We start from the raw sequence: 27,020 nt of genomic DNA, 5'->3' as shown, positions 1-27,020 counted from the left end.
GTGACTCGCTATGAACTTGTATATCTGCTATTTTTGAATAGCCGAAATATAACATATGATTAAAGTGGTTAAAATGATTGTGACACTATATTAACACATTTTGCTGGGGACCCCCTGGTTGAATCTACAAGTTCACAACGTGTCGCGAATGCGACATGTTGAGATCTTGTAGATCTACTTGTAGATTTCTATACATTTAGAAAAGGTGTGAATTTTGACATTCTGCGTAATGAGTACTTGTACTTTTTGTACTTTAAGTATATTTTGATGCCAATACTTTTGTACTTTTACTCAAGTGAATTTGAATACCGTACTTGTAACAGAGTATTTCTACATTGTGGTATTAATACTTTTACTTAAGTAAAAAATTTGAGTACTTCTTCCAACACTGAAAGTGCTTCATTTCGGCCTCTGAAGCATTGATGGGGCATTCTCTCTGGGTTAGCCTGCTGGAGCTGGAGAAATAACAGTAATTGACCCCCCCAAAATCATGTGGGGACCCCCTTGAGGGTCCAGACCCACAGGTTGAGAATTACTGTGCTAGACCAGTGGTTCACAAACGTTTTCATGTCAAGGACCCCCATCTGAAAAGACTTTGTGCCAGAGACCCCATTTTTACAAGATTCCTTTCTTTGAAAATAGCAGATCTACAAGCTTACAACGCGGCGCGACGCGTTGTGAGCTTGTAGATCTGCTATTTTCAAATAGTCAATGTAGAAATACTGTTACAAGTAAAAGTCCCGAATTCAAAATTTACTTGAGTAAAAGTATAAAGTAGTGGTATCAAAATGTACTTTAAGTACCAAAAGTAAAAGTACTAAAATGTTTGAAAATAGCAGATCAACAAGCTCACAACACGTTGTGATGCGACGCCTTGTGAGCTTGTAGATCTGCTATTTTCAAATAGCCTAGGTATAAAATAGGAATAAAGTGATTAATGTATGTTTCATCCTCCTATAATTTCTCAAAGCTCTGTAGTGGTGGTGCAGTGCGTAGTGCGTGCGTGGTTCTGCCCGGTTCTCCTCAGTGGCTGGAGCAATTGATCTGAATTTGCACACAGCCATTCACCAGTACCATGTGCACCTAAACCAAGCCCGTTTTTCCATTTCACCAAATCTCAGCTGTTTATTAGCGTTTTTGTGTTCGCTGGCTCCCGGGTTGACAAATCATGTGCGGATATCCCCCCACGGGTATGGTCTAGTAATGTAATAATTTATATCTGCAAAGTAACCAGTAACTAAAGTTTACAAATAATTGTAGTGGAGTAAAAGTACAATATTTGCCTCTGAGATGTAGTGGAGTAGAAGTAAAAGTATAGACAATTGGATATACTGTGTGTGTGTGTGTGTGTGTGTGTGTGTGTGTGTGTGTGTGTGTGTGTGTGTGTGTGTGTGTGTGTGTGTGTGTGTGTGTGTGTGTGATCTCAGTACACTGTAAATAAATGACATCCTAATGTTTTTCTTTCTTGTAGTTTTTATTAACACAATAGTATTAATGAATGTAACATCAGCTCAGTGTAGATACAATAGCATTGGTTTCATTTTTAATGAAGATATGAGAAAATATACATGAAAGGTTCAAAATAAATGTGAAATTATATTTTAAAGTTAAAATACAATGATTTTCAAAACCCTTCATTGGATTAAATGTTCATTTTTCCATTTTTAATACAACTTTACAATATTCATGTTTAAATGTTCTAGACCAGAGCTTGAACTGTGGACCCCCCAAAATAATCATATTTGAACTGTGGACCCCCCAAAATAATCATATTTGAACTGGGGACCCCCCAAAATAATCATTAATTGAACTGGGGACCCCCCAAAATAATCATAATTGAACTGGGGACCCCCCGCCCTGACAAGCACTTGGAATGGTAGGAGTTGAGGCATTACCCTTTAGTTCAGCCTCGATCTCCAGGCTTTTTTGCTAAAAAATAAAAGCCTGGACCAACCAGTTGATGTTCCGGGTATAGGAAGTGTTTCATTTCCCCAACCAACCAGAGTGCAGTGGGCGTCGCTCCAAACGTTGTGACGTCAGGGCTCTCAATGCTACACATTGGGGAGGAGGGGGGGGGGGGGGCGCGAGGCGGGGCTGGGGCTGACGGACAGATCGGTGAACCAATAGGATCCGGCGGAATATTTTTTTCTTTTTTTCAATATATTATTTGACAATTTGTCCGTTTGACCAGTTTATAGTTTGTTTACTATTGATGCAGTAATGCTCTTTTTTTTAGGTATTAAAAAGGTCTTAAAAGTCCTTAAATTGTCACTTCACTGTCATCTGGGGACCCCCTCAAAATCATGTGGGGACCCCCTTGGGGGTCCAGACCCACAGGTTGATCTACAAGCTTACAACACGGCGCGACGCGTTGTGACCTTGTAGATCTGCTATTTTCAAATAGTCAATGTATATAATTATGGTTAAGGTGGTTACACTGATTTTGATGCTATATTAGACCCTCCAGAAAAACACGATAATCCTAGATTATGCGGGCTAAAACTCTTGATTATGCGGGCTAAAATCCTTGATTTTGCGGTTAAATTGCGGGAAGTTGCGAAATATGCGGAAAGTTGTGAAATATGCGGCTATATGCGATCTGCGAAAAATGCAAAATATGTGAAAAGTTGCGAAAAATGCGATGCGAAGTGCATATTATGCGATGCGATGCGCATATTATGCGATGCGATGCAGGCTTTTTGAAAAAACGTTACCCCCGCATAATTATGCGCCATTTTACTGATTATGCGGTAAATTCTGCGATCGAATAATCGCATTTTTCTGGAGGGTCTACTATATACATGAATGTCCCTGAGGACCCCCTGGAACCCCCTCAAGGACGCCTGGGGGTCCCCGGACCCCACATTGAGAACCACTGAATTCATGGATCTATACATCTATACAATATTCATGTTTAAATGTGTTAGACACACAGAGCCCCCCCCCACCACCACACCTGTTCCTGATTATTACATTATGATACATCACCCTGTCTGTCCTCACACAGAGACACAGAGGAGCCAGGGTTAAGCCCAAACCCAGCATAGAGAGGTTCAGTGAATGTGTTCTTGAAGGTGTAAAGGTGTGTCAGAGTGTCCTCTAACACTCTGTAAAAAGACAGAGACCCAGCAGAACAGTCTACATACACTGCTACTCTGTTGGAGTCAGAGGGACGGACAGGAAGGTGAGTGTGCTTACTATTGTGTGAGACAATGTAACTGTTACCATTGTGACCATCTCTACAGACCATACTCCAGGACTTGTCATTGAATCCAAGCTGACAGTCCTCACCCGTTCCTTTCCTGTTGATTCCTCTGTAAGTCACTGCTATATCAACCCTTCCACTCCACTCTACCTCCCAGTAACAGTGTCCAGTCAGACCCTCTGAACACAGAACATGGACCTTTCTATCAAACCTGTCAGGATGATCAGGAGGACGCTGACTCTCTTTCATCCGTACCACCTTCATGTTGTTCTCAGACAGAGAGAGGTATGGGTTTGCTGTGTTTGTGTCCAGAGTGAGATGAGAGACATCTGATGAGAAAACAACACAATACAAATTAAACACATCCATTCACTGAGTGACACACACACACACACACACACACACAGTGTTGTAGTGCTAAATTTGGAAGTGGGGGAGCGTGCAGTGAGGGAACGCCGCTCCCCTGCGTCCCCCCTCCACTACACCCCTGCACACACACACACACACACACACACACACACACACACACACACACACACACACACACACACACACACACACACACACACACACACACACACACACACACACACACACACACACACACACACACACACACACACACACTTTCCAATTTCTTTTTCAAAAATAGCAGATGTACAAGCTCGCAGCACGGCATGAAGTGATGCACTGTGAGCTTGTAGATCTGCTAATTGTAACTCATTTAGATCTGAGGCTGATTCTACAAATCACCTGTCAGGTGGAAACCTCATATGTTCCAAAACTGGTACTTTTCAGGATAAAAATAAAATAAAACATCAAAAGTAGCAGATCTACAAGCTAAAAACACGACGCTTCGCGCCACGTTTCGAGCTTGTAGATCTGCTACTTTTGATGTTTTTTTGTGACGCTGTAGAATGAACAAATAGGTTAAAGTCACAAAAAAACTCATAAAGTTATAATATGGAGATCAGAGGTTTCTTCTAAATCCTCAGACGTTTGTGAAAAAGCTGTTTCTAAATACAAAGAGGTATATATATATTATACACTGCTCAAAATAATTAAGGGATCAAAGTGTTCCCTACATTTCTTTGAGCAGTATAAAAAGATCAAATGTAAAATGACACAGAGATGCTTTCCAGGTCTGAATGGGTTCATTAGCCAACGTGTCAAATATGGAAAACAAGGGGTTAAAATGCTGTATTAACACATTTAGCTGGGGACCCCCTGGAACCCCCCCAAGGACCCCTGGGGGTCCCCGGACCCCACTTTGAGAACCCTTAACCACTTTTAACCCTTCATCGACCGGTGTCTCCCAGGGCTCTATATTTGGTCTGCTTAGTCTTCCCCTTCACACTCAAATCTCTGTCGAAAATAGCAGATCTACAAGCTCACAACGCATTGCATTGTGAACTTGTAGATCTGCTATTTTTGATGAATGTTCACGTATTAAGACATGGCCAACATTGGGATGCAGGGGTTTAAGTGGTTAATGGTTCAAATAAGGTTCTTCGAGGAACCATGTGTGGTTGTGAGCTTGTAGATCTGATAGTTTTCAGGAAACATATTTGGTGTAGAGGGAAACAGAGCCCTGAGGAACTCCAGTCAGTGACGTGGGTTTAAGTGTTTAAAATAGAGAATAAAATCATTAAAATAATGTTTAATTAATTAAAATCAGTTCAAGATTGTAACTTTAATTAACCACTTGAACCCTAGTGACCCTATTCTGTAAAAATCATTCTAAAATAGCAGATCGTCAAGCTCACAACATGTTGCAGGAGCTTGATGATCGGCTATTTTCGGCTAACATATTTGGTGTAGAGGGAAAAGGAGGATAGACCGATCTACAAGCTCATAGCGTGACGCTTTGTGCCGATCTATGAGCTTGTAGAGCTATGAGCTATGAGCTTGTAGAGCTAGAAAAGTAAACATTTCTAACTCAAATCTTTGCTTCTGGGGTCCCTGGAACAACATATTTTGGTCCACGGCCAAATACATATAATTTTAGGGGTCCTTGACATGAAAAGGTTATTTGTATACATTGTATTTGTAAAGATATTTGTAGAATCAGCCTCAGGTCTTAATGGGTTAACCACTTAAGCCCTATTTCAACGATAGTAAATATAGCCGATCTACAAGCTCACGAGTCGCACCGCGGCACGTTGTGAGCTTGACAGACACTCACATCTTGTCAGGAGTTGAGGTTTAATCCAGTGTTCTCCTCCATGATTCACACTGTAGGAAGTAGAACAACAATGAATAGTGTTTTATCACTAGCAGGCTTGATTACTGTAATGCTCTCCTGTCTGGTCTTACAAAATAAACTATAGGTCGGTTACAACTTGTCCAGAATGCAGCAGCACGTGTGTTGACAAAGACCAAACGGAGACACACATTACGCCTATTTTAAAGTCCCTGCATTGGCTGCCTGTCAGTTTTAGAATAGATTTTTAGATCCTTTTGGTTTTTAAGTCATTTAATGGGAATGCACCTTCCTACTTGTCAGCAATGCTTCCTAAGTACGTGCCCGGCAGGGCCCTTAGATCCTCTAGTGCTGGTCTCCTAGACATTCTACAGACTAAAACTAAAACGTATGGAGGAGCAGCTTTTAGCTATTATGGTCCCATGCTTTGGAACAGCCTGCCAGGGGATCTGAGGGTCTCTGAATATGTGGAAATTTTTTAAATACATCTTAAAACACATCTTTTTAGCTTTACCTTTACTTAGATTGCTGCATTTCTCTTCCTGTTTTACTTGTTCTTTTAAATTATTTTTATTTTATTTTTTTAATGCATTTCTTTGTATTTCTATGCATCACTGCTTTTTTCATATATTTTTTGTCTTGAAAAAGTTGTATCTTTTTACATTTATACAGTGTTTCTCCTAACATAATGGGTGCGTTCGAAAATACAGCACTGAGCGCACTGGCCAATACAAACCAATAGGCGAGTGTGCTCCGGTGCGTAATTTTCGAACGCGCCCTATGTTGACCAGGCAGTCCATCCGGCCCGGCTTGGCGGAGAGGGTTTAGAAATGTGTTTGGTTTTTACATTTATATAGTGTATTTTCATTCTCCTACCATAGAATGATGAAATGATCAAAATAAAAGTGTGATTTCATTTTCAAAGACAGCTGAGAGAAATGTAAATGCATTTATGTATTAGTTCTGTATAGATACATGTAATATATTTATGTATTAGTTCTGTAGAGATAAATGTAATATATTTATGTATTAGTTCTGTAGAGATAAATGTAAATGCATTAAACACTACAGTATGTTAGAATGAGATATATGTAATATATTTATGTATTAGTTCTATAGAGATAAATGTAAATGCATTACACACTACAGTATGTTAGAATGAGATAAATGTAATGTATTTATGTATTAGTTCTATAGAGATAAACATAATATATTTATGTATTAGTTCTGTAGAGAGAAATGTAAATGCATTACACACTACAGTATGTTAGAATGAGATAAATCTATGAATGTGTCCTTGCTTTTATGCATTTTTTCATTATTTACATGTTGATTGAAGCTTTGAAATTCATGTCAGACATACACTAGTGTGTCTAGAGTATTGCTGTGCTATTATCTCATTTTGGACTGACATTTTTTTTCGTGACGTTTTTCTACTCTGCTGGAAAATCACGGGATGCAAGAGGACTAGTTCATAATCCTGTGGGGTCACATATAAAGAAGGGATGGAAGGATGAGGATTGTTGTGGTGGACTGCACATTGGACTTTATGGGTGAAGCATCCCCTCCCACCTGCACATTGGTTCGCCTGGTCAGCCAGTTAAACATTCTAAGATAAACACTGCACTAACAAACATGAACACAGTCCAAGTCTACTCACTTGAGAGTCTCCAGTGCAGCCGAGAGCTTCTTCAGACCAGAGTCTCCTATGTGGCTGAAGTTCAAGTCCAGCTGTTTCAGGTGGCAGGGGTTGAAGGTCAGAGCTGAAGCCAGCGAAGAACAGCCCTCCTCTGTGACCCCACAGCCTGACAACCTGCAGAGAAATATATATTTAACAAACTGCAGTTGATGTTCAAGTAGAGATACACAGAGAGAGAAAACACATTATTTACCCCAGGATCTGCAGTCTACAATGTGGACTCTTCAGTGCAGCAGAGAGCTGGTCCAGTTGTGATTTCTGCAAGCTGATGAAACTGAGGTCCAATTCTCTCAAATGGGAATGATTAGAGCTGAGAGCTGAGTCCAGGACTTCAAATCCTGTCTGTGTGATGTTACAGCCAACAAGTCTGTAATTATAGATTACATATCTGGATTAACTATCAGAGTTTTGGAGTAAAGACCCAAGAGATGGAAAGAGCAGGCAGGCAGGAATAATGTGAAGTAAATCATCTTAACCTACATCACTTCTTGGAAAGTGCAATGAAACCTATTCAGAAACGAGATAGTAATACTAGGCAACTAGATAAGGATAATATACTGTATTGTGTGTGTGTGTGTGTGTGTGTGTGTGTGTGTGTGTGTGTGTGTGTGTGTGTGTGTGTGTGTGTGTGTGTGTGTGTGTGTGTTAAAAAGTAAGTAAAAAGATGACGTAATTTTCTTTTCTGTTTCTAGACATGAAACAGCGTAAAGTCCCTCCGGGCAAGGGAGGATGAGCAAAGTTTCTTGGGGTAATGGATAATCAACACATTTTAAGAGGTTCTTGTTGTTTGACTAGTTTGAATTGATGGCATTTTCTTAGTTATTAATAGTTGGCATTAATAATATAGTTACATATAATATTGAAAACCAGGGGATGATCTAACACATCCAACAACTCATAATGTACTGTACTGTAATCAAAAGTATGTATTAATGTTTTAAATCTGTAATACTGTAATCACTGTACAGAAGAGACTGCTGGTGCTGGTGGGCTGGGGAACCAGCAATCCTTCCAGTCTGTGTTTACACCAGTTTGACACTCAATGTTTGTGTAACTGGACCTGATAATTCCCTATAGCAGCCATGATGGATCACATATTGTAGTTACTGTACCGTATTGTGATGTGATGCAAGAGTGTGGACTAACACAAACTCGGGCCAAACTCAGACCGTATCATGATTCTAGTCAGTGTGGGATACCATGTCAACTTTATTCACACTCTTATTATTATAATCAAACAATAAAATATAAAACAGAAGTAATTGAAATAATGCTGGTTAATTAATCTGACCTTAGTATCTCCAGTCTACAATGTGGACTCTTCAATGCAGCGAAGATAGATGAATCCTCCATCATGTTATTATAGCTGAGGTCCAATTCTCTTAGAGGTGAAGGATTAGAGCTGAGAGCTGAAGCCACAATTTCAAAGTCTGGCTTTTTGAGTTGACAGCCAACAAGTCTGTAAATGTAGATTATGTAAAATCAGAGATTATCAACACAGATTAGATCATGTTCAAGGAAATTACCTAAGAGAATATCCATCTAGTTAACTAGACATTAACAGGTCATAAGAACAGGGAACCAGAAAACATAAAAGTGAAAGACATAATCTGTATACCGTACTACAGTGTGTAGCTTTGCATGGATCTTTGAATTAACGTAGTCATCGTATTGTATTATTTTCTTTTTATCCTACAGATTGTGTCCAAATCTCACAAAAATAGGTATGCATTCTGTATTGACAACTGGACCACCTCTTTGAGCGGCGTGTTGATAACAGCTCCAAGTTGAAGTTAATATTGTTGGAGTTAATATTGTTGAAGTTAATATTGTTGAAGTTAATATTGTTGAAGTTAATATGGTTGCCAGAGAGAATACATCATTCATCTCCGTGGTTCCACATGCCATATTAACCCTGCACAATTTTTTAAAGACAAGGTAAGATTAACTAACATAACTCATTTATTGTGCGATGGTTTCTCGTTCAAAAGAGCGAGAATACAAGCTGTCATCATGTCGCCACGAACATTATTCTCTGTAGTACGGCAGTGCTGTCCAAAAGGGCAGATCTACAAGTCTCTTCATCGTCACATCGCAATGCATTGCAGTGGCGTTCACCCACAACAGTTTACACACCCCTCTGATAAATTGACTATACTAGACCATACCCGTGGGGGGATATGCGCACATGATCTGGCAACCCGGGAGCCAGCGAACACAAAAACGCAATAATCAGCTGAGATTTCGTGTAATCGGAAAACGGGCTTTGCACATGGTAATGGTCAATGGCTGTGTGCAAATTCAGATCAATTGCTCCAGTCTAGTATTGTTTGTGTTGGAGCGCCTCAGTGCGGCTGCAGAGTTCATGTGCAACCTCTTCCAGAGAGAGATAGAGACACTAGAAACTCTGCTTTTTTTATATTAGTCGACTGCCAGTCGACTATTGGCAATTAGTCGCCAATTAGATTCGACTAAACAAATCCTTAGTCGGGGACAGGCCTACTCCAGCCACTGAGGAAAAACGGGCAGAACAATTTTGGCCTCACCACTACACCACGCACTACATAACAGAGGTTTGTCAAATTATAGGAGGATATGTGACTGGGTACAATGCTTTATGCCGCAAGTTGGCATTTTTCATTTTTGTTTTTTTACAGATTATAAAAGTACAGAATATAAGCTTTCATATGATGTATCATTCATTGAAATCGGAACACATTTGAAGAAGATGTGCTCATTTGAATCTGGTTATCTATAATAGTGCAATCTGAGATAATCCCTTCCAAAGAATTGTCACTTCTAGCACCTCTCAGCTCCAGGTAATGGGCGTGAACAATGGGTAATTTATTCAGCCTAGCCACTCCTCTAATCACTCCCCCATTGACACCTTTCAGTCAGCTGTGTCCACTCTATTTAGTGCCAGGGACCCCCATAGAGGATCTGTGTTGTAAAAAAATAGGCATTTTAAGTAATCATCATCATAATAGATTTGATCAAATATTTATTTGAAAATAGCAGATCTACAAGCTCACAATGCATGCTTGTAGATCGGCAATTTTCAAATAGCCAATGTATGTAAATGTATTGATAAATCCAGTGCTGGTGTTGTTCTGTGAGAGAAACAAGCTACGAGGTCTATGAAAAGAAGCCAACATGGTGTTTGCACTTTGTTCATTTACAGCCTGTACATCTACATAAACGTTCAGATTTCAAATATAAAGTGCTTACCCCATGGCCACAGATGTTACAATTCACTTCGGGTGAGTATAAGTACCCGTATCTTCAGCATTGTTCAATAAAAAGCATTTTAATCCGATCAGCGGCCATTTTTTCATAGTTATAATTTATGCAATACACCTCCCAACCGATGCGGTCGCGTAGTTGAAAGCGAATGGATAAAGTGGCCACCGATCGGATTAAAATGCTTTTTATTGAACAATACGGAAGATACGTGTACTTATGTGGGCCCGTACATAATTGTAACATCCGTGGCCATGGGTTAAGCACTTTATATTTGAAATCTGAACGTTTATGTAGATGTACGGGCTGTAAAAGACACTCGCCACAACGAGCTAACGAGGCTATGCTAGCTAGCCTAGCTACACGTTGTGGAATACAGTGAAATACTTCCATTCAAACGAACGTTGAGCGGCCTGTTTAGCTGAAAGGTTGGTATAGCTCAAAATGGGGGGGTCATCAAACACACGGAGGAAAATGAATGAATAGTCCTAGCAGATCAGAGCAACTTTCGTTCTGCGCCGAAAGTTAAATAACAACGCTTCAGACAGAGACCAGTGTTGCCAGATTGTATGAGAGAAATAAGCAACCAGGTATACAAGGGAAAAAAGCCCAAAATAAAGCGACTATGGGCCACATGAGCATTTTAACCCTACTGTATGCATCAGCTATTTGAAAATAGCAGATCTACAAGCTCACAACGCGTCGCATCGTGAGCGACGCACTGTGAGCTTATAGATCTGCTATTTTCAAATAAAATCTTGGGGGCTAACTTATAATAACAATACCTGGCAACACCGGCTCTTGCGGTGCTCAGACCATAGGCTCAGTGAAACCGGAGTACAATGCCTAGCTAGTGACCAATCGAAACTCTATGCAAATCTCGGCCAAGTAGTGTCTCTCCACCCCCCAAAGTAACACAGAGACTGGCTCAAAAGCAGCATAGTAGAGCCTACTTTACCCTACAAATGTAACCATTTAATGATTCTCCCACGACTATATTTTGCAATAGAAACCTTCTTTAACATTCGAACTGTGTAAATATGAAAAAAAAAAAAAAACACAAAAAAAAAAAACGAAGCTAAATTCACATTTTCACTCTGTTTCCACAAAAGCGACTTGGGGAAGGTCTCATTGTATTCAGTCACATATTGTTTAAACCCATAATTATTTTGTATCAGATATGTATGAATGAATAACAATAAGCTTTAAAATCCTAACTTGATATTTTACTCAATTCATAGTGTGTCAGTTTCATTTTGGCAAACATGCCTTATAAATATTAATGATTAAAACACGAACAACAAATAATAATATTTATACTGTATATACCGTGACATACCGTATCCCACGGTATTGTCCTACATATTGTACCGTAATGTAAAATTCCATACAGCCTAATTTGCACATACACACAATACCACCAGTTACTATTTCAGACCTGATTATTATTGGATATTTTACGTTAACCATCATTTCTACTTATAGTTTTAGGTGTGATGGTAGATTGATTCTCTACTAATACGTTTTCAATTCACATGACTACTAACCGAGCCTTTCTGCTGTTCCTCACAGCTGGGATAAGTCTGAAAAGGCCCCATGGTGATGTGTTGTATTTGTGCAGGTCCAACTCATCCAGAACCTCCTCTGACGTCTGCAGCATGAAGGCCAGAGCTGAACACTGGGACTCAGACAGTTTGGTCTTTGATCTGTCCCCTGACTTCAGGTACTGTTGGATCTCCTGATGTACTGAGTGGTCGTTCATCTCCATCAAACAGTGGAAGATGTTGACACATCTATCAGCAGAGAGAGAATCATCCTTTTTTTCCATCTTCTTCAGGTTGTTGATTACTTTCTGGATGCTCTCTGGACTGTTCACTGTCTGACCCAGCAGGCCTCCTAACAGGCTCTGGTTGGACTCCATTGAGAGGCCATGAAGGAAGCGGACAAATAGGTCCAGGTGGCCATTCTTACTCTTCAGGGCTTTTTCCATGGCTCTCTGCAGGAAGCCATCCAGGGAACTGACATCAACTCCCAGGAATGTATTCAGTACCTTCATATTCTTCTCTGTGAAACAGTGGAACAGGTAGACTGCAGCCATAAACTCCTGGATGCTCAGATGAACAAAGCTGTAGACCGTTTTCTGAGATTGCACTGTCTCTTCTTTGAAGATCTCCGTGCACACTCCTGAGTACAGCGAGGCGTCTTTCACATCAAGACCACACTCTTCCAGGTCTTCTCGGTAGAACATGATGTTACCTTTCTCCAGATGTTCAAACGCCAGCCTGCCCAGCTCCAGAAGAATTTTCATGTCAGTGTTGGACATTGGAAGATTGCTAGTTGCTCCACTAACTCCCAGCAGTCTTTGTGACTTGTTCTTCAACCAGGTCTCCATGTTCATCATCTTCGCCTTCATAGGATGTGTCTCATCATACTTCAGTTTCTTCCTCTTTGTCTGGACCAACAGGAAGTGGCTGTACATCGCAGTCAGGTTCTTAGGCACTTGTCCTGTCTCGTCTGTCTTCACCATGTCCTCCAGAACGGTAGCAGTTATCCAACAGAAGACTGGGATGTGACACATGATGTGGATGCTCATTGATGTCTTCATGTGGGAGATGATTGTGCTGGCCAGCTTCTCATCACTGAATCTCTTCCTGAAGAACTCTTCCTTCTGGGGGTCTGTGAACCCTCGTACTTCTGTCACCATGTCAACACATGCAGGAGGGATCTGATTGGCTGCTGCAGGTCTGGTAGTTATCCACAGGAGTGCTGAGGGAAGCATATTCCCCTTGATGAGGTTTGTCAACAACACGTCCACTGATGATGTCACTGTGACATCAGAAACAATGTCATTGTTGTGGAAGTTCATTGAAAACCTGCTTTCATCCAGACCATCAAAGATGAAGCCAACTTTCCAGACAGCGAGCTGCTCTGCTGTGACCTTCTTTAATGTTGGGTGGAAAACATGGATCAGGTTGAGAAGACTGTACTGCTCATCGCTTACCAAGTTCAGCTCCCGGAATGAAAAGGGAATCAGGAGAATGACGTCTTGATTCTCCAAACCCTTTGCCCAGTCCAGTGTGAACTTACGCACAGAGAATGTTTTTCCAATGCCAGCGATGCCCTTGGTCAGAACTCTTCTGTTGGGTTTCTCTCTGCCAAGGAGGAGGGGCTTAAAGATGTCACAGCACTTTATTGGTTCATCATGGAGGGTCTTCATCTTGGAAGCTGTCTCAAGCTGCCAGACCTCATGTTGGTTATTAATCCCTTCACTCTCTCCCACTGTGATGTAGAGCTCTGTGTAGATGCTGGTGAGGGAGGGCACTTCAGTGACGTATGTCACACGATCAAGTCTGTTCAAACTGATCTTATAATCCTTTAAATCCTCCTGCAGACTGACAGATGCTATGAGAACAAAATGACATTTTAAACATTCAGGCTAATTTATATCTAATATACAATATCATTAAAACGGTGTCTTAAATGCCCTTCATAAAAACTACAATTTGTCCAAAAATAAAAATTAATAGAAATAAAATAGATAGAAAACGGGCCAAATAAATAACATTGGCTAAATTTGCCTAAAGTATATGTGACCCCCCACGATAACCGATAAGTCTTCTAGGCATTTTTCATCTTCGTTTTTTCATGTCATATGAAAGCAGGGAATCATAGCTACAAATTGACATATTGCTTGTGCAGTTTGACCCACCAGTTTTCGAGATATGGCTTATAGAATGATGCCTTGTAGAATTTCAGTGAGATTCTATGAACTGAGAAAACAGGCCTCAAAGTGTCTCTTCTGTGATCTGTGAGATGTTAACACCTATCCCAGCATGCATTGCTGAAAGGTGGGGGTCTGAGGGGGGCCATCTGCTGTCCCAGGGTGCATTGTTATCAAATCAGGGGGGGGGCTTTGAAACTTGATAGCTTTTATCTGCACTAGTACTTAGTCACTAAGTACTAGTGCATTCCTGCATAACCAGTCAAGAATACAGCTGACACTAAAGTTATTATTATTATTATTTAGCCTTTATAAAAGCTCACAACTTGTCTTCTAATTTCACTGTTTGAAACAGGGCTTGAGTTGTTAACACATTGGCTGCCAAAGACGCATATCTGCGTTCTAATTAATTTCTCGCCTGGCTGCCAAAGACGCAGATCTGCGTTCTAAAAAATAATAAAAAAAAAAAAAAAAAGTCTTTTTTTTCTTTTTTTTTTTTACCCAAAGACCAAGGAGATATGATTTATCGAAGATTTAAACTCCTATCCACTTCCTTGTTAACTTAAAACTTAAAAATTCTGTATCTCGGCTCCCGAGTACTTTTTTTTTCAATGAAAAATCTCTGGCAGTCTACAGCAAAAAATCTGAAATAATTCTGGCAGATTAGGTGTTAAATGCAAGTTTGCCCTTTTCACTACTGGCTTACGTGAACAAAATATAGCAGCAAAATAGCAGATCTACAAGCTCACAAGGCGGCGACGCGTTGTGAGCTTGTAGATATGCTATTTTCATGAAACATGTTTTGTGTTACGCTGATTTTAGCGTCAGTTTTGATGCTAAAATCATCATCAATCTTGGAATGGTTTGCATCATTTTAATCCCAAGGCCTGTACCTTTAAAATGGTATATAGATTGACTATGTAGGTGACACACACGCTAGTGTAAATGTGTTTGTTTGCAAAAAAACACTTGTTTCGCATTCCCCACACACACACACACACACACACACACACACACACACACACACACACACACACACACACACACACACACACACACACACACACACACACACACACACACACACACACACACACACACACACACACACACACACACACACACACACACTAATTATAAGCGACCTCGTTTTCTGTAAAGTTGCTTGTACATATTGGTTTTTATTTGTTATTATTATTTAGTTGTGAGCTTGTAGATCGGCTGTTTCCAAATCGTCTATTTTCAAATAGCCGATGCATATAGATTTAAAGTGCTCATGTAGCCTAATAGTCACTTAAATCTTTGGGCTTGTTTTCATTGACTAATTTATCATATTTACATGTCGAGTTAAGCTCTGACATTTAAGTGATATGTAGCCTGATATTACCAGATTGCTATAGTGGGTTTAGAATATTTTAGACATTTTTTTTTTCATTTGCTCATTTCAGCTCTGCTGGAAAATGAGCCCGCCCGTCAAAAACGGTCACATATGTTTAGCATCAGTATTTGGACGTTGATTCAGGAGTACAATTCTAGTCTGATGATGTCTTCTGTTATTTAAACATTTCAGTACTTGATATGAAATGTTCATTAGTGTAAAATGTGTCCAGTCTTACTTTGTTCACTTGTGGTTTGACTGGATGTCTCCATTTCATGTGTGGTTCTGGATCCCTCTCTGTGGAGATGAAGACAATATAATTTAGATAACAGATAGTTTAATATATAATCTTATATTATTTACAGTAATTAACCACTTAAGAACTACATACTTTACAAGGAATAGCGCTGATATACTGTACAAGCTCATGAAGTGTTGTGATGCCATGTGTTGTGAGCTTGTAGATCTGCTCTTTTCGCTATGTTTTTAAAAATAACAGATAGATATAGACATCACCTGGCCTACATGATAAAAACACACGGTCCAATTGAACATGATCAACATGTGTTCTTATGTTCTTATATCACTGTAAACTAGAGGTAATAGTTGTACATAGTTAACATGTGTTCTTATATCACTGTAGACTAGAGATAATAGTTGTACATAGTTAACATGTGTTCTTATATCACTGTAGACTAGAGGTATTAATTGCACATAGTTAACATGTGTTCTTATATCACTGTAGACTAGAGGTAATAGTTGTATATAGTTAACATGTGTTCTTATATCACTGTAGACTAGAGGTAATAGTTGTACATAGTCAACATGTGTTCTTATATCACTGTAGACTAGAGGTAATAGTTGTACATAGTTAACATGTGTCAACATTTGTGTTAACATTACTGTAGGTGATATAGTGTTAATATTACTGTAGGTGATATAGTGTTAATATTACTGTAGGTGATAAAGTGTTAACATTACTGTAGGTGTTACATAGTCAACATGTGTTCTTATATCACTGTAAACTAGAGGTAATAGGTGTACATAGTTAACATGTGTTCTTATATCACTGTAAACTAGAGGTAATAGTTGTACATAGTTAACATGTGTTCTTATATCACTAGACTAGAGGTAATAGTTGTACATAGTTAACATGTGTTCTTATATCACTGTAGACTAGAGGTAATAGTTGTACATAGTTAACATGTGTTCTTATATCAATGTAGACTAGAGGTAATAGTTGTACATAGTTAACATGTGTTCTTATATCACTGTAGACTAGAGGTAATAGTTGTACATAGTTAACATGTGTTCTTATATCACTGTAGACTAGAGCAGTGTTTATCAACCCTGGCAACGTCCCAATTTTGGGCCGGGGCTACTGCTGAGGTGTGCCGCGCCGTTTGAGGAAGGTTTGAAAAAGGTTTGAAAAAATATAATTTTGAAAGAAAAATAAAAAAATACAATAATAATAATCAGGCATAGAAACAGCCCCGAGGTGAAAAGGGTGACAACATGCTGTTTTTTTTTCGGGTCAGTTGTCACACTATTGCCCTATTTGGATTCAAAACGGCTAGTGGAAGCTGAAAAGCTACAAGTTTGCATGTCTGAATAATGCAAAAACAGAAATATTTGTTTGCATTTGCTTTTTTTCTCCCCCATATATTTTCATAATAAAAAAGTGCGTATCGTATCGTATCGAAGTTGTGTGCCCAATATCGTATCGTATCGTTTCATGAAATGAAAAAACACCCCTAGTGTGTGTGTATATATATATACCGTATATATATATATATATATATATAATTATATATATATATATACCGTACATCAGGCTTGTCAAACTCGCGGCCCGCGGGCATTTTGCGGCCCGCGGAAAGGTCCATTGCGGCCCGCGAAGTGATTTGAAAAAAACACCTTTTCATACTAGCTCTAATGGAAAAAAAACGAGAGAGAAAAAAAAGACAAAAAATGGCGGAGCCGGCAGGCAGTTATCCCCCCCCAACCCCCCTTGCCTCTGACTGCGAAGGTCTAATAGTGGCCAAACTTGTTTTGTGAGAACAATGGCCAAGTCATTTCTAAACAATCAAGACAAGTGGAGATCAAGAAATCAATCTAATCACCCACGCTGGCACAAACATGTCAGTCTAAAAGTGTATAGATCCCTGCTAACCAGCGCTGCCCAGGGAAACAAGGACGAGGAATTTTATTGGCTCACTATTGGATACATCGTAACATCGCTTCTTTAAGGGGACGTAAGGGTCCATTTGGTTCCATTTGTACGGGTGGTTGCGTCGTTGTGTTTACATGTGCGGTGGAATAACGGCCGTTACGAGTGAAACGCTCAAAAGTTTCACTCGTCCTCTGTCTCCGTTGACAATTTTAATAATCCAAATGATAATAATCTGTTTAGGAAACTCTTAAAAACGCGAATGAATGACTAGTGTCGCCTAGTGTGACATATTTAATGTGCGCTGTCTTCTCAGTCTATCGTTGCCGAAAATGGCTGATCTACAAGCTCACAACGTGGTGCGAACAGACGCGGTGTGAGCTTGGAGATCGGCCATGTTTGGTGCGTGACACTGTTGTACGATGAAGTATAAATTGCGCTTTTAAAGTGACAGTACACACATTAACCAGTTAACAGTTTCTTCAATATTATTTTCCAAAAGTAAAAAGGTCACTTAAAATGTAGTGCAAGTGATACATTTTGGCTAAAACAAAGACAAAAGAATAGAAAAAATAAATATGCATTTTTTGTTTATAAAGAGCTGAAGAGACATGGAGATTTTATAGTAATTATTACATTATGAAAGTTACTACCGCTCAGAACCTGGTCCCTGATGTTGACAGGTCAGTTAAAGCAAAGAGATGTCAGGTACATAATTTTTTTTGTAAAAAAAAAAGAAAAGAAAATGATGTTGTTTTGACCTGAGCTTTTACTGTTAGGGTTATTTCTATTCTAAAACCGAAAAAAAACCTTGAGTGTCATTATTTTGATTCATTGACATTTTCTGAATTTTCGTTATTGTTCAATAAAAACGACTGAACTGAGTTCATTGTCTGAGTTGCATTGCTGATAGTAGGCCTCAAAAAAAAATATTTTGTGTACTGTAGCTATTTACTGAAAATATTTATCATTTTTTTATAATCCATCCATCGATTCTTCAAACGCTTATCCGGAGCCGGGTCGCGGGGGCAACAGATCCCGAGGCGTTCCCAGGCCAGTGTGGAGATGTAATCCCCCCATCTGGTCCTTGGTCTGCCCCGGGGTCTCCTTCCAGTGGGACGTGCAATTAATTAATTCATAATTAATTTGTATATAATCTTCATAACATTTTTTAAAGTGATATGCTGTAGTTATAGCAGTGACTGAGACAACAGACTGAAAAACAATGATGTATAACTGAATGTGCATGAGCGTGCATGCGTGTCTCCGTGTCTGCGTGCCCAGTCTGCCCACCTCAAGTCACCATTTGACCAATCTTGCCCGGACACCAAAATGAGTTTGACACCCCTGCCGTACATCTAGGTGTGCCCTGGGATCTTTTGGCTATGCCAGGTGTGCCTTGGCACAAAAAAGGTTGATAAACACTGGACTAGAGGTAATAGTTGTACATAGTTAACATGTGTTCTTATATCACTGTAGACTAGAGATAATAGTTGTACATAGTTAACATGTGTTCTTATATCACTGTAGACTAGAGGTAATAGTTGTAGTTAACATGTGTTCTTATCACTGTAGACTAGAGGTAATAGTTGTACATAGTTAACATGTGTCAACATTTGTGTTAACATTACTGTAGGTGATAGTGTTAATATTACTGTAGGTGATATAGTGTTAACATTACTGTAGGTGATATAGTGTTAATATTACTGTAGGTGATATAGTGTTAACACTATATCACCTAGAGTAATGTTAACATTACTGTAGGTGGTGATATAGTGTTAAAGGGATTGTAGGCAACATTAAGCCCAAATTTGAAAAATATTTATATATATATATATATATTTTGCATTTTTCCCACTCTATCAGCCACTATATAATGATGCTGGGGTGTTTTCCTGCATTGAAACACAGTCCTCTTTCTGAAATCCGTATTTTCCCTACTGTTTATGTTTGTCCGGGGCGTAAATTAACGCACGCATGTGCGCATCCGTGCGCGTCCGTGTCCGTGTGAACTTTTTACTTTCGGTTTTAAAACGCTCTCAAACTTATTTTTTGAGGCACAGAATTTACTTTTAAGATAGCGTTTGGATAGAATTTAGTTGTGGTCAATTTATCATGAAAGAGCCTATTTAAAAATAAAAATTCAGAGAACCGGCAGGGGCGGGCAGTTCCGCGAATTGTATCCGAATAAAGCAACCTATATTCGGCATGGCCCGTTTAGAAGTCCCCTTAACTCTATGGAAGTCCTCCCTGCGTCACCCCCTGGTGGTCGGGGAAACGAACTTCTGGAGTTTTTTTCTTTGTTTATCTCTGAACTTGCTTACAATCCATTTAACATTACACAGCTGTGGTTGGTGGCTACATCTCTGTTTGTGGTGAAGACAGTCATCATGGCTCCAGCTCTGTTCATGATGATGATGACAGCGATGGTGGTGATACAGAGGAGGAGGAAGCCTCTGTCCATGGTGCTGATGAGAGCAATGGTGCTGATGAAGATGATGACGATGATGACAGCATTGAAGAGCATGATGAAGACACTGAAATGAGACAACCATTCAAGAGAGAGAGAGAGAGGGAGAGGGAGAGAGATAAAGAATGAGTAGTTAATACAATGTGTTTTACAGTCTTTTCTCACATTTTTGGGGAAGTTCACTTTCTACATGAACTAGTTCAAAGTTCAGTTCATAAATTTTAAAATCAACTAGTTCAGTTCATAGTTAATAATTCAAAATGTTGAACTAAAGTTCATGGTTCCAAAAATTAACTAGTTTATAGTTTTTTTTTTTTCAATACGTTGTCAAGATTATTGCCACAGCCCATATAGAACCACAGAGAGCAATTTTTTATGTGTCAGATTCATCTCATTTAGCTCGGCGGCTCCGCATTGTTGTGATGCATTTGTTAGTGCGACAGCCAGGGACGGTATAGTATAGTAAGAGAATGATGCATTATGTTATAATTAGAGCATAGTGTATAGGTGGGCCTGGCTGTATGTTATGAATCTATAGAGCATAGTGTATATGGTGGGCCTGGCTGTATGTTATGTATCTATAGAGCATAGTGTATATGGTGGGCCTGGCTGTATGTTATGCCACACAGTCAGGACACTTAAAAAAAACACTACTACTTGTGCATGTGTGCAGTAGGATGCTGGGGTAAACAGAGCTGTTCTGCAGCCTAAAATCTCTTCATTCCACTCCACACTTATCACAAAATATCAATCTTTCGTATTAGATTATAAACTAATGCATGCCCTATTTTACTGTACAGTTTGCGGTATCTACCGTTCTCAGTCACGTGAGATATGCTTCTGCAGCCGTAATTATCCCCTCACTCCACTCCAAACTCTATCACTGTAGACTAGAGTTAATAGATATTCCATAGTGTGTTAAATAGATATATAGATAGATATTCCATAGTGTGTTACATAGATATATAGATAGATATTCCATAGTTTGTTACATAGATATATAGAGGCCAGGCCAGAACTGCAGCCGAGGGCAGGGATTATGTTTTCACTTGCGTGGATCTGTCTGAGTCTGTGAACAGCTAATGTTGGACGCTGTTGCCTCATGGTGGCACTATAGCAGGCTGCTTCACGTTTTGGCCTCTACAACTTGTTAACCATAAGTTGTAAAAAATACACATAATGTTATAGTGTTGTGTATATTGTATAGGAGGAGTCACATACTGTGTGTGTGGAGGTCCAGGTTCATTACTGAAGTCAGGTGGGTTTCCTTTAAACCGGTCACTCTTCAGAGACACACAGCTGGGTGTTGGAGACTCTGGTCTGTGGTGAACACTTCAAGGTTCAAGGTTCAAGTTTATTAATGTCCCAGAAGGGCAATTGGGTTTACAGCCAGAGTAGTGGTTTAAAACATACAGACAGTACAGGACAACAGCAGACATGAAACACCATAGCATAAAAACATAGGTCTGGGCGCATCTAGTGCAAGGAATTATAAAGTGCCGGCATAAAGTGCTTGTTTCATCAGCATCACCATCATCATCACAGTAAAGTGCAAGAGATAAAGAGATAAAGTGCTTGTTTCATCATTATCATCATCATCATCACAGTAAAGTGCAAGATGTAAGATAAATAAAGGGCTACATTCAGAAATATAAGGTGCCTGCATAAAGTGCTTGTTTCATCATCACCATCACCATCAGTAACATTATCCTCTATCGGTCCCTGGCAACATTGATTGCCCGAATTGAGGCAGGAACAAATGAGTGCTTGTATCTATTGTTTTTGACACCGGGGGCACTCAGACGACGGCCCGATGGCAACAGCATGTACTCTGGCTCGAGTGGGTGTGCACTATCTTGTCGAATGGACCTGGTCTTCAAGAGCAGTTGTCTGCTATAGAAGGGGTCGAGGCTCTCCAGTTGGATGCCAGTGATTTTGGAGGCAGTTTTCACTATCCTTCCTAAAGATTTTTTATCCTTAATGGCGAGGTTACCATACCAACAAGATGATAGAGAAGGAGATAACAGAGTGTACATAGGCACTGTAAAACAATTTCATCAAGTCTCTGTCAACATTAAATCTGGCTAATTTCCTTAGGCAGAAAAGGCGTTGCTGTCCCTTCTTACACAGCATGTCAGTATTTACATCAAATTTCAGTTTGCTGTCAATAATCGTGCCCAGGTATTTGTAACTGGGTACGATTTCCACCGGCTGGCCACAGATATTGATTGATTGATTGAATATTTTATTAGGCAAAAAAAATTAAAACAGCACAGTTACATTTAAAATACTTTGTCTAACAGGTCTGTTCATAAAAGTCCTTGCGGACTTGTTTCCAATGAGGGCCTTGGTATTCAATTCATAGGCATATATAGTGGCACCACAGTTCAAATATCATTACAAAATAAACAGCAAAAAATATATAACACTATGTACAACAAAAAAAATTAAAAGAGGGGGAAAAAAAATATGTACAAGAACAGGGGGGGGGTGTCTGCTGTCTAACGGGAAATGGTACTACCTCCTCCTTTGGCCTCCTGAAAGGTGATTTTTTTAAGGCTCTTTTAAATGAGCCCAGCGAACTGCATTTTTTGAGGGATGGAGTTAGACTATTCCAATCCTGGGTGGCAGTGCTGTAGAAGGAGAATTTGTGTGTGTGTGAGAATTTGCCCATGTTTGATTTATGGGTGGGTGGTACCAAATTGTTGTTAACGCTCCCTCTGGTATTTTGACTGTGGGTGTCGCTAAACTTTTGGAGGTATTTACTCAGATATGCGGGAATAGGGGGCATATCGGGCAAATGTATCAGTGTTCTGGGTGGGATGGGGACCACGTCTGAAGTCAATACAGAGCTCTTTTGTTTTTGAGATGTTCAATTCAAGGAACGCGTCACTACAGCAGGACAAGAAGTCCTCTGTGACCTGACCATGTCCGACCTCGTCATTGTCTAGAAGGCTGACAATGACTGAGTCATCCGCGTATTTTATAATAAAACGGTTGTCGTGATTACTGCGACAGTCATCCGTGTACAAAATACATGGGATATATCATAATACATGTTTGTACAATTATCATGTGAATGAAAAGGTATTTTGTGTTATATCCCATTATACAAGTATAAAAGAGTAATACTTCTTAGGTTTCAACAGGATAAACAAAATGCAATAAAATAAATAACAATATAAACTGTAAATAACATTCTAATGCAAAAATGCAGTTCAATATCAGTTCATAGAGAAACAGATATCCCATAGTTCTATAGCAAAAATAGCAGATCTACAAGCTCAAAACGCACCGTGACGATGTTAGCTTGTAAATCGTTATTTTTGGCATGCAACACCATAGTACGAGGAAGTATAAATCATGCTGTAGTCCTAACAGCACTCAGCCAATGAAAAACAACGTGGAAATTAACTCTGCCAAATGGCAGGCACTGCCTGCCATGACAGATTATGTTTTCACTTACTTGAATCTGTCTGTGAGTCTGTCTGTGAACAGCTAATTTCGGACACTGTTGCCTCATGGTGGCGCTATAGCAGGCTGCTTCACGTTTTGGCCTCTACAACGTGTTAACCGTAAGTTGTAAAATAATAATAATAATAATAATTTCTATCAATGAATCAATCTGATAACATTAAATCAGAACTAGATGTATCTCATGACTAGATGTATCTCATGAACTTTGGACAGTATGATGAGATTATTAATAACTGAAAACAAAGGTTATTAATACTGTCATAACCATACTACAACACTAAATCATCAGTGTATTAATAACCAGACCATTTATACTCCTCAGCAGAGTTTAGTTTGATAACTAAATCATGTGTTTTCTGTGTGTTGTACATTCTGACCTGTGATCAGTAGACTGGTGTTCATCTTTGAAGTAAATATATTTATGCATGGACGTGTCACTCTTCATGGAGACACAGCTTGGTACAGGAGACCCTGCTCTCCGCTGATGGACCCTGAGAGAAAGAGAGGATTATTCAAATGGTCTCACCTGACCCCAGCTCACTTTGCAACGCTAGGATGGCTCAAGGTAGAAGACAGAGTATAGCAACTTGCAATGAGCCTGGTCTGTAAGATATTCAGAGGAACAATGGGTCTGGTCTTTAAGATATTCAGAGGAACAGTGGCCCTCATTTATCAACGGAGCGTATAAACCAGCTTATATTTTTCCATATATTCGGCCGTACACCAATCTTTGTCACGTAGGCTTGTAGCCTACATGAATGACATATTATGATACCAATCACATCGCCATGAATGGAATACGTTTGTATATTAATTTATTTAACCCATACGAGCAGTGCACAAGCAGTCATGTAGGATATTCCCCGTGAGACTCAGACGGGCGGCAGTGATTCGTCACCGTGCCGCCACGTTAATAAGAGATTGGAGCGTCGGGTTTATATCCTTAACCCAGCCAGGTTGTAGTCTTCAAAACTCTCTATGACATAACTCCATAACATAGGACAAGCTACTGTACATTTGTACACCTCACTGTCCATGAAAAGATCGTCGGGAGTCCCGAAAATGCACTCGCAGAAGCGCTGTATATTTTGAAAATAGCAGATCTACAAGCTCACAGCCGTCGCGATGCGACCCGTTTTTGAGCTTGCAGATCTGCTATTTTAAAATAGCCAATACAACTGAATGACTGTTAAAGCAGTTTATTTAAATTACTTTATAAAATGTTATATTTTCACAGGGATTATTTATTAGTGTAGATATACATTTAGGAGTGGATTATGTGTCCAGATGCCTGTCAGACAGTCAGACAATGCTGCTCCGCAGGTCTAGAATGGAATAAACGGGCGCAGCCAACGTCAACAACTGGTCTCGACCAGACGTGAGATCTCAGTGTACGGTAGGATGAAGCCCACGTCAGGATATATTGATAAATGCCGAAAGGTGCGGTGATCTCGCCCATTATTTGGGCTGCACTGCGTTGATAAATGAGGGCCAGTGTCCATGTACCTAACTACTTTTCTACAGTGAGAGATACTCTGACCTAGTTCCCCCGAGATTATGGAAAAAAATATTTCTGCAATACTGCCACCAAAATGTGGAATGCCCTACCAACAGTCATTAAATGTCCTGATTCCCTATCCACAGTGGAAAAAAATGAAAGAAAACATGGCAAACATGGCTGTCCTCAAATTACAATAGGACTTAGAATTATATCCTCTACCATCTTGCCCCCAGAGAATCAAACAACTCACTCCTTCACCGGGATCCACAGAAAGAGCCCTGTGGGAGTGGCCTCTGCTCCCTGCCCCCGCCCATCTTTTTATGTAAATATAAATGTGACAGGGCGATGAGATCTGATTATTTAACCACATCTGGTTGAACATTCAGACAAAATAGCAGATCTACAAGCTCACGACTTCACACGTTGTGAGCTTGTAGATCGGCAATTTTTGGACCAAGTAGGGAGCCCTGAGGAACCGCGGTGAATGTCCAAGATAAACTAAGAATCAGTGAATCAAAGATCACTACAGCTGACAGTGAGATACTCTACTACTGTCTACATCTGTGAGCAGATAGTTGGAGTTCACAGAGATCAGTGATCTTACTCTGTGTGTTCAGGTCCAGGTTCATTACTGAAGTTAAGAGGAGACATTCCTTTAGACCGGTCACTCTTCAAAGACACACAGCTGGGTGTTGGAGACTCTGGTCTGTGGTGAACACTTCTGGAATCATATAAATGTTTATAAAATTATCAGGTGAATGAAAAGGTCTGTTTTTTGTATAGATATTCCTAGTCATTTGTTACAGTGTGGCTGAAGGTCAAGCATGACTTCATAAAAACAGAACCACCTCACAGGCCATGAAAATTAAATTGCTGCTGAATTCAAAGTGTAACTAAAGATTAAAAGTTGGACTTCAGTTCAATCAATATTTTCTCCTTTTCTCTCACTTCCATACAACTACCCAAAAGGTATGCATGTGGCTCTTGAGCCTGGGATATCACATCCTACCATAACAATCCAGTAGAATTAATGGTTAACTATCAAAGTGAAATTAGCAGTTGCAGTTATTAGGTCAGTTTTCTCATGTAATGCCTTAAGCATAAATGAAGATGGACCTCTCTTTGTGTCTGCGTCTCTGTGCGATTGGGCTCGGTGAGTGGACATGTGCGTGCACAGCCTGATTTAGATTTCCGAAATATTTCATTGTGCGCGGTAGGCCTGACCTCGACTAGTCGAATAGTCAACTAATTAGTCGCGGGGGGTCCGAGTCGACTGCGTGTCTCTTAGTCGAATTATTATTATTATTTTTTTTATTCAATTATTCGACTGAGAGATTGGCCTAGTGTTTTATATTAATTAACTAATAGTAAGCCAAAAATAGGATATACATCATGATTTATTGGGAGAAACCAATAGTATTATGTTAAATCAGACACTAAGCACCCCTACAGCCCAAATGGAATGCTCCTCTCTTGCATAACATATTTTTTGCATGATTTGACTGAGAGTTTTTTTTTTTCATATTTTTATCCCGCAATTTTTGTAACCCATTTTTTTCACCCGGTGCCAATTTCCTAAGTGATCCTGGGCGCTACACCAGCGCTACACCAGTCCCCCACAGCAAGGGAGGCCAGGGCCGAGCTCATGCTTCCTTCAATACATGAGAGCCAACTGACCTTCTTGTCACCTGACAGGGGAGAGTTTCCCTGGTAGGACGTAGCGCGTGGAAGGAACACGTTATTCCAACCAGTTCCCTACCCCTTCATCAGGCGCCCCGGCTGTCATGGGGAGGCGGTATAGCGACCAGGATTACTACATGTTTTTGTGAGGGTATTAACTACCCTAGGAGATACGGGGAGAACATCGAGAACAACTCCACACAGAGAGATTGTCAGTCGAATCAGACTGATTCGACTGACAATCTCAGTCGAATCATGGGGGTGTGTCCTTAGTCG

At 39.9% G+C, this 27,020-nt stretch overlaps 1 protein-coding gene across 5 annotated transcripts in view; it reads right to left on the bottom strand.

Moving 5' to 3' along the window:
• Positions 1–1,476: 1,476 nt before the first annotated feature.
• LOC308077510 (NACHT, LRR and PYD domains-containing protein 12-like) overlaps positions 1,477–27,020 on the bottom strand; it is a 32,195-nt gene continuing 6,651 nt past the window's right edge. For 2 of the 5 annotated variants that reach the window (XM_080418247.1, XM_080418246.1), the window contains exons 4-14: positions 25,669–25,785; positions 23,941–24,054; positions 21,308–21,418; positions 19,941–20,153; positions 15,685–15,743; positions 11,895–13,749; positions 8,399–8,566; positions 7,301–7,474; positions 7,069–7,221; positions 5,391–5,440; positions 1,477–3,534 (exon numbers count right to left, since the gene is read on the bottom strand). In XM_080418247.1, the coding sequence (XP_080274373.1) occupies positions 2,975–3,534; positions 5,391–5,440; positions 7,069–7,221; positions 7,301–7,474; positions 8,399–8,566; positions 11,895–13,749; positions 15,685–15,743; positions 19,941–20,153; positions 21,308–21,418; positions 23,941–24,054; positions 25,669–25,785 (3,574 nt within the window). In that variant the 3' untranslated portion in view covers positions 1,477–2,974. The remainder of the gene's footprint in view (positions 3,535–5,390; positions 5,441–7,068; positions 7,222–7,300; positions 7,475–8,398; positions 8,567–11,894; positions 13,750–15,684; positions 15,744–19,940; positions 20,154–21,307; positions 21,419–23,940; positions 24,055–25,668; positions 25,786–27,020) is intronic. The other 3 variants (XM_080418248.1, XM_080418249.1, XM_080418250.1) reach the window with 3 other exon arrangements.

The sequence above is a fragment of the Gymnoscopelus braueri genome (genome assembly GCF_963280865.1).
Source record: "Gymnoscopelus braueri genome assembly, chromosome: 21".
In the NCBI taxonomy this organism is placed as follows: Eukaryota; Metazoa; Chordata; class Actinopteri; order Myctophiformes; family Myctophidae; genus Gymnoscopelus; species Gymnoscopelus braueri.
The sequence above is the reverse complement of the archived record's forward strand: the minus strand, read 5'-3'. Positions and strand labels throughout refer to the sequence as shown.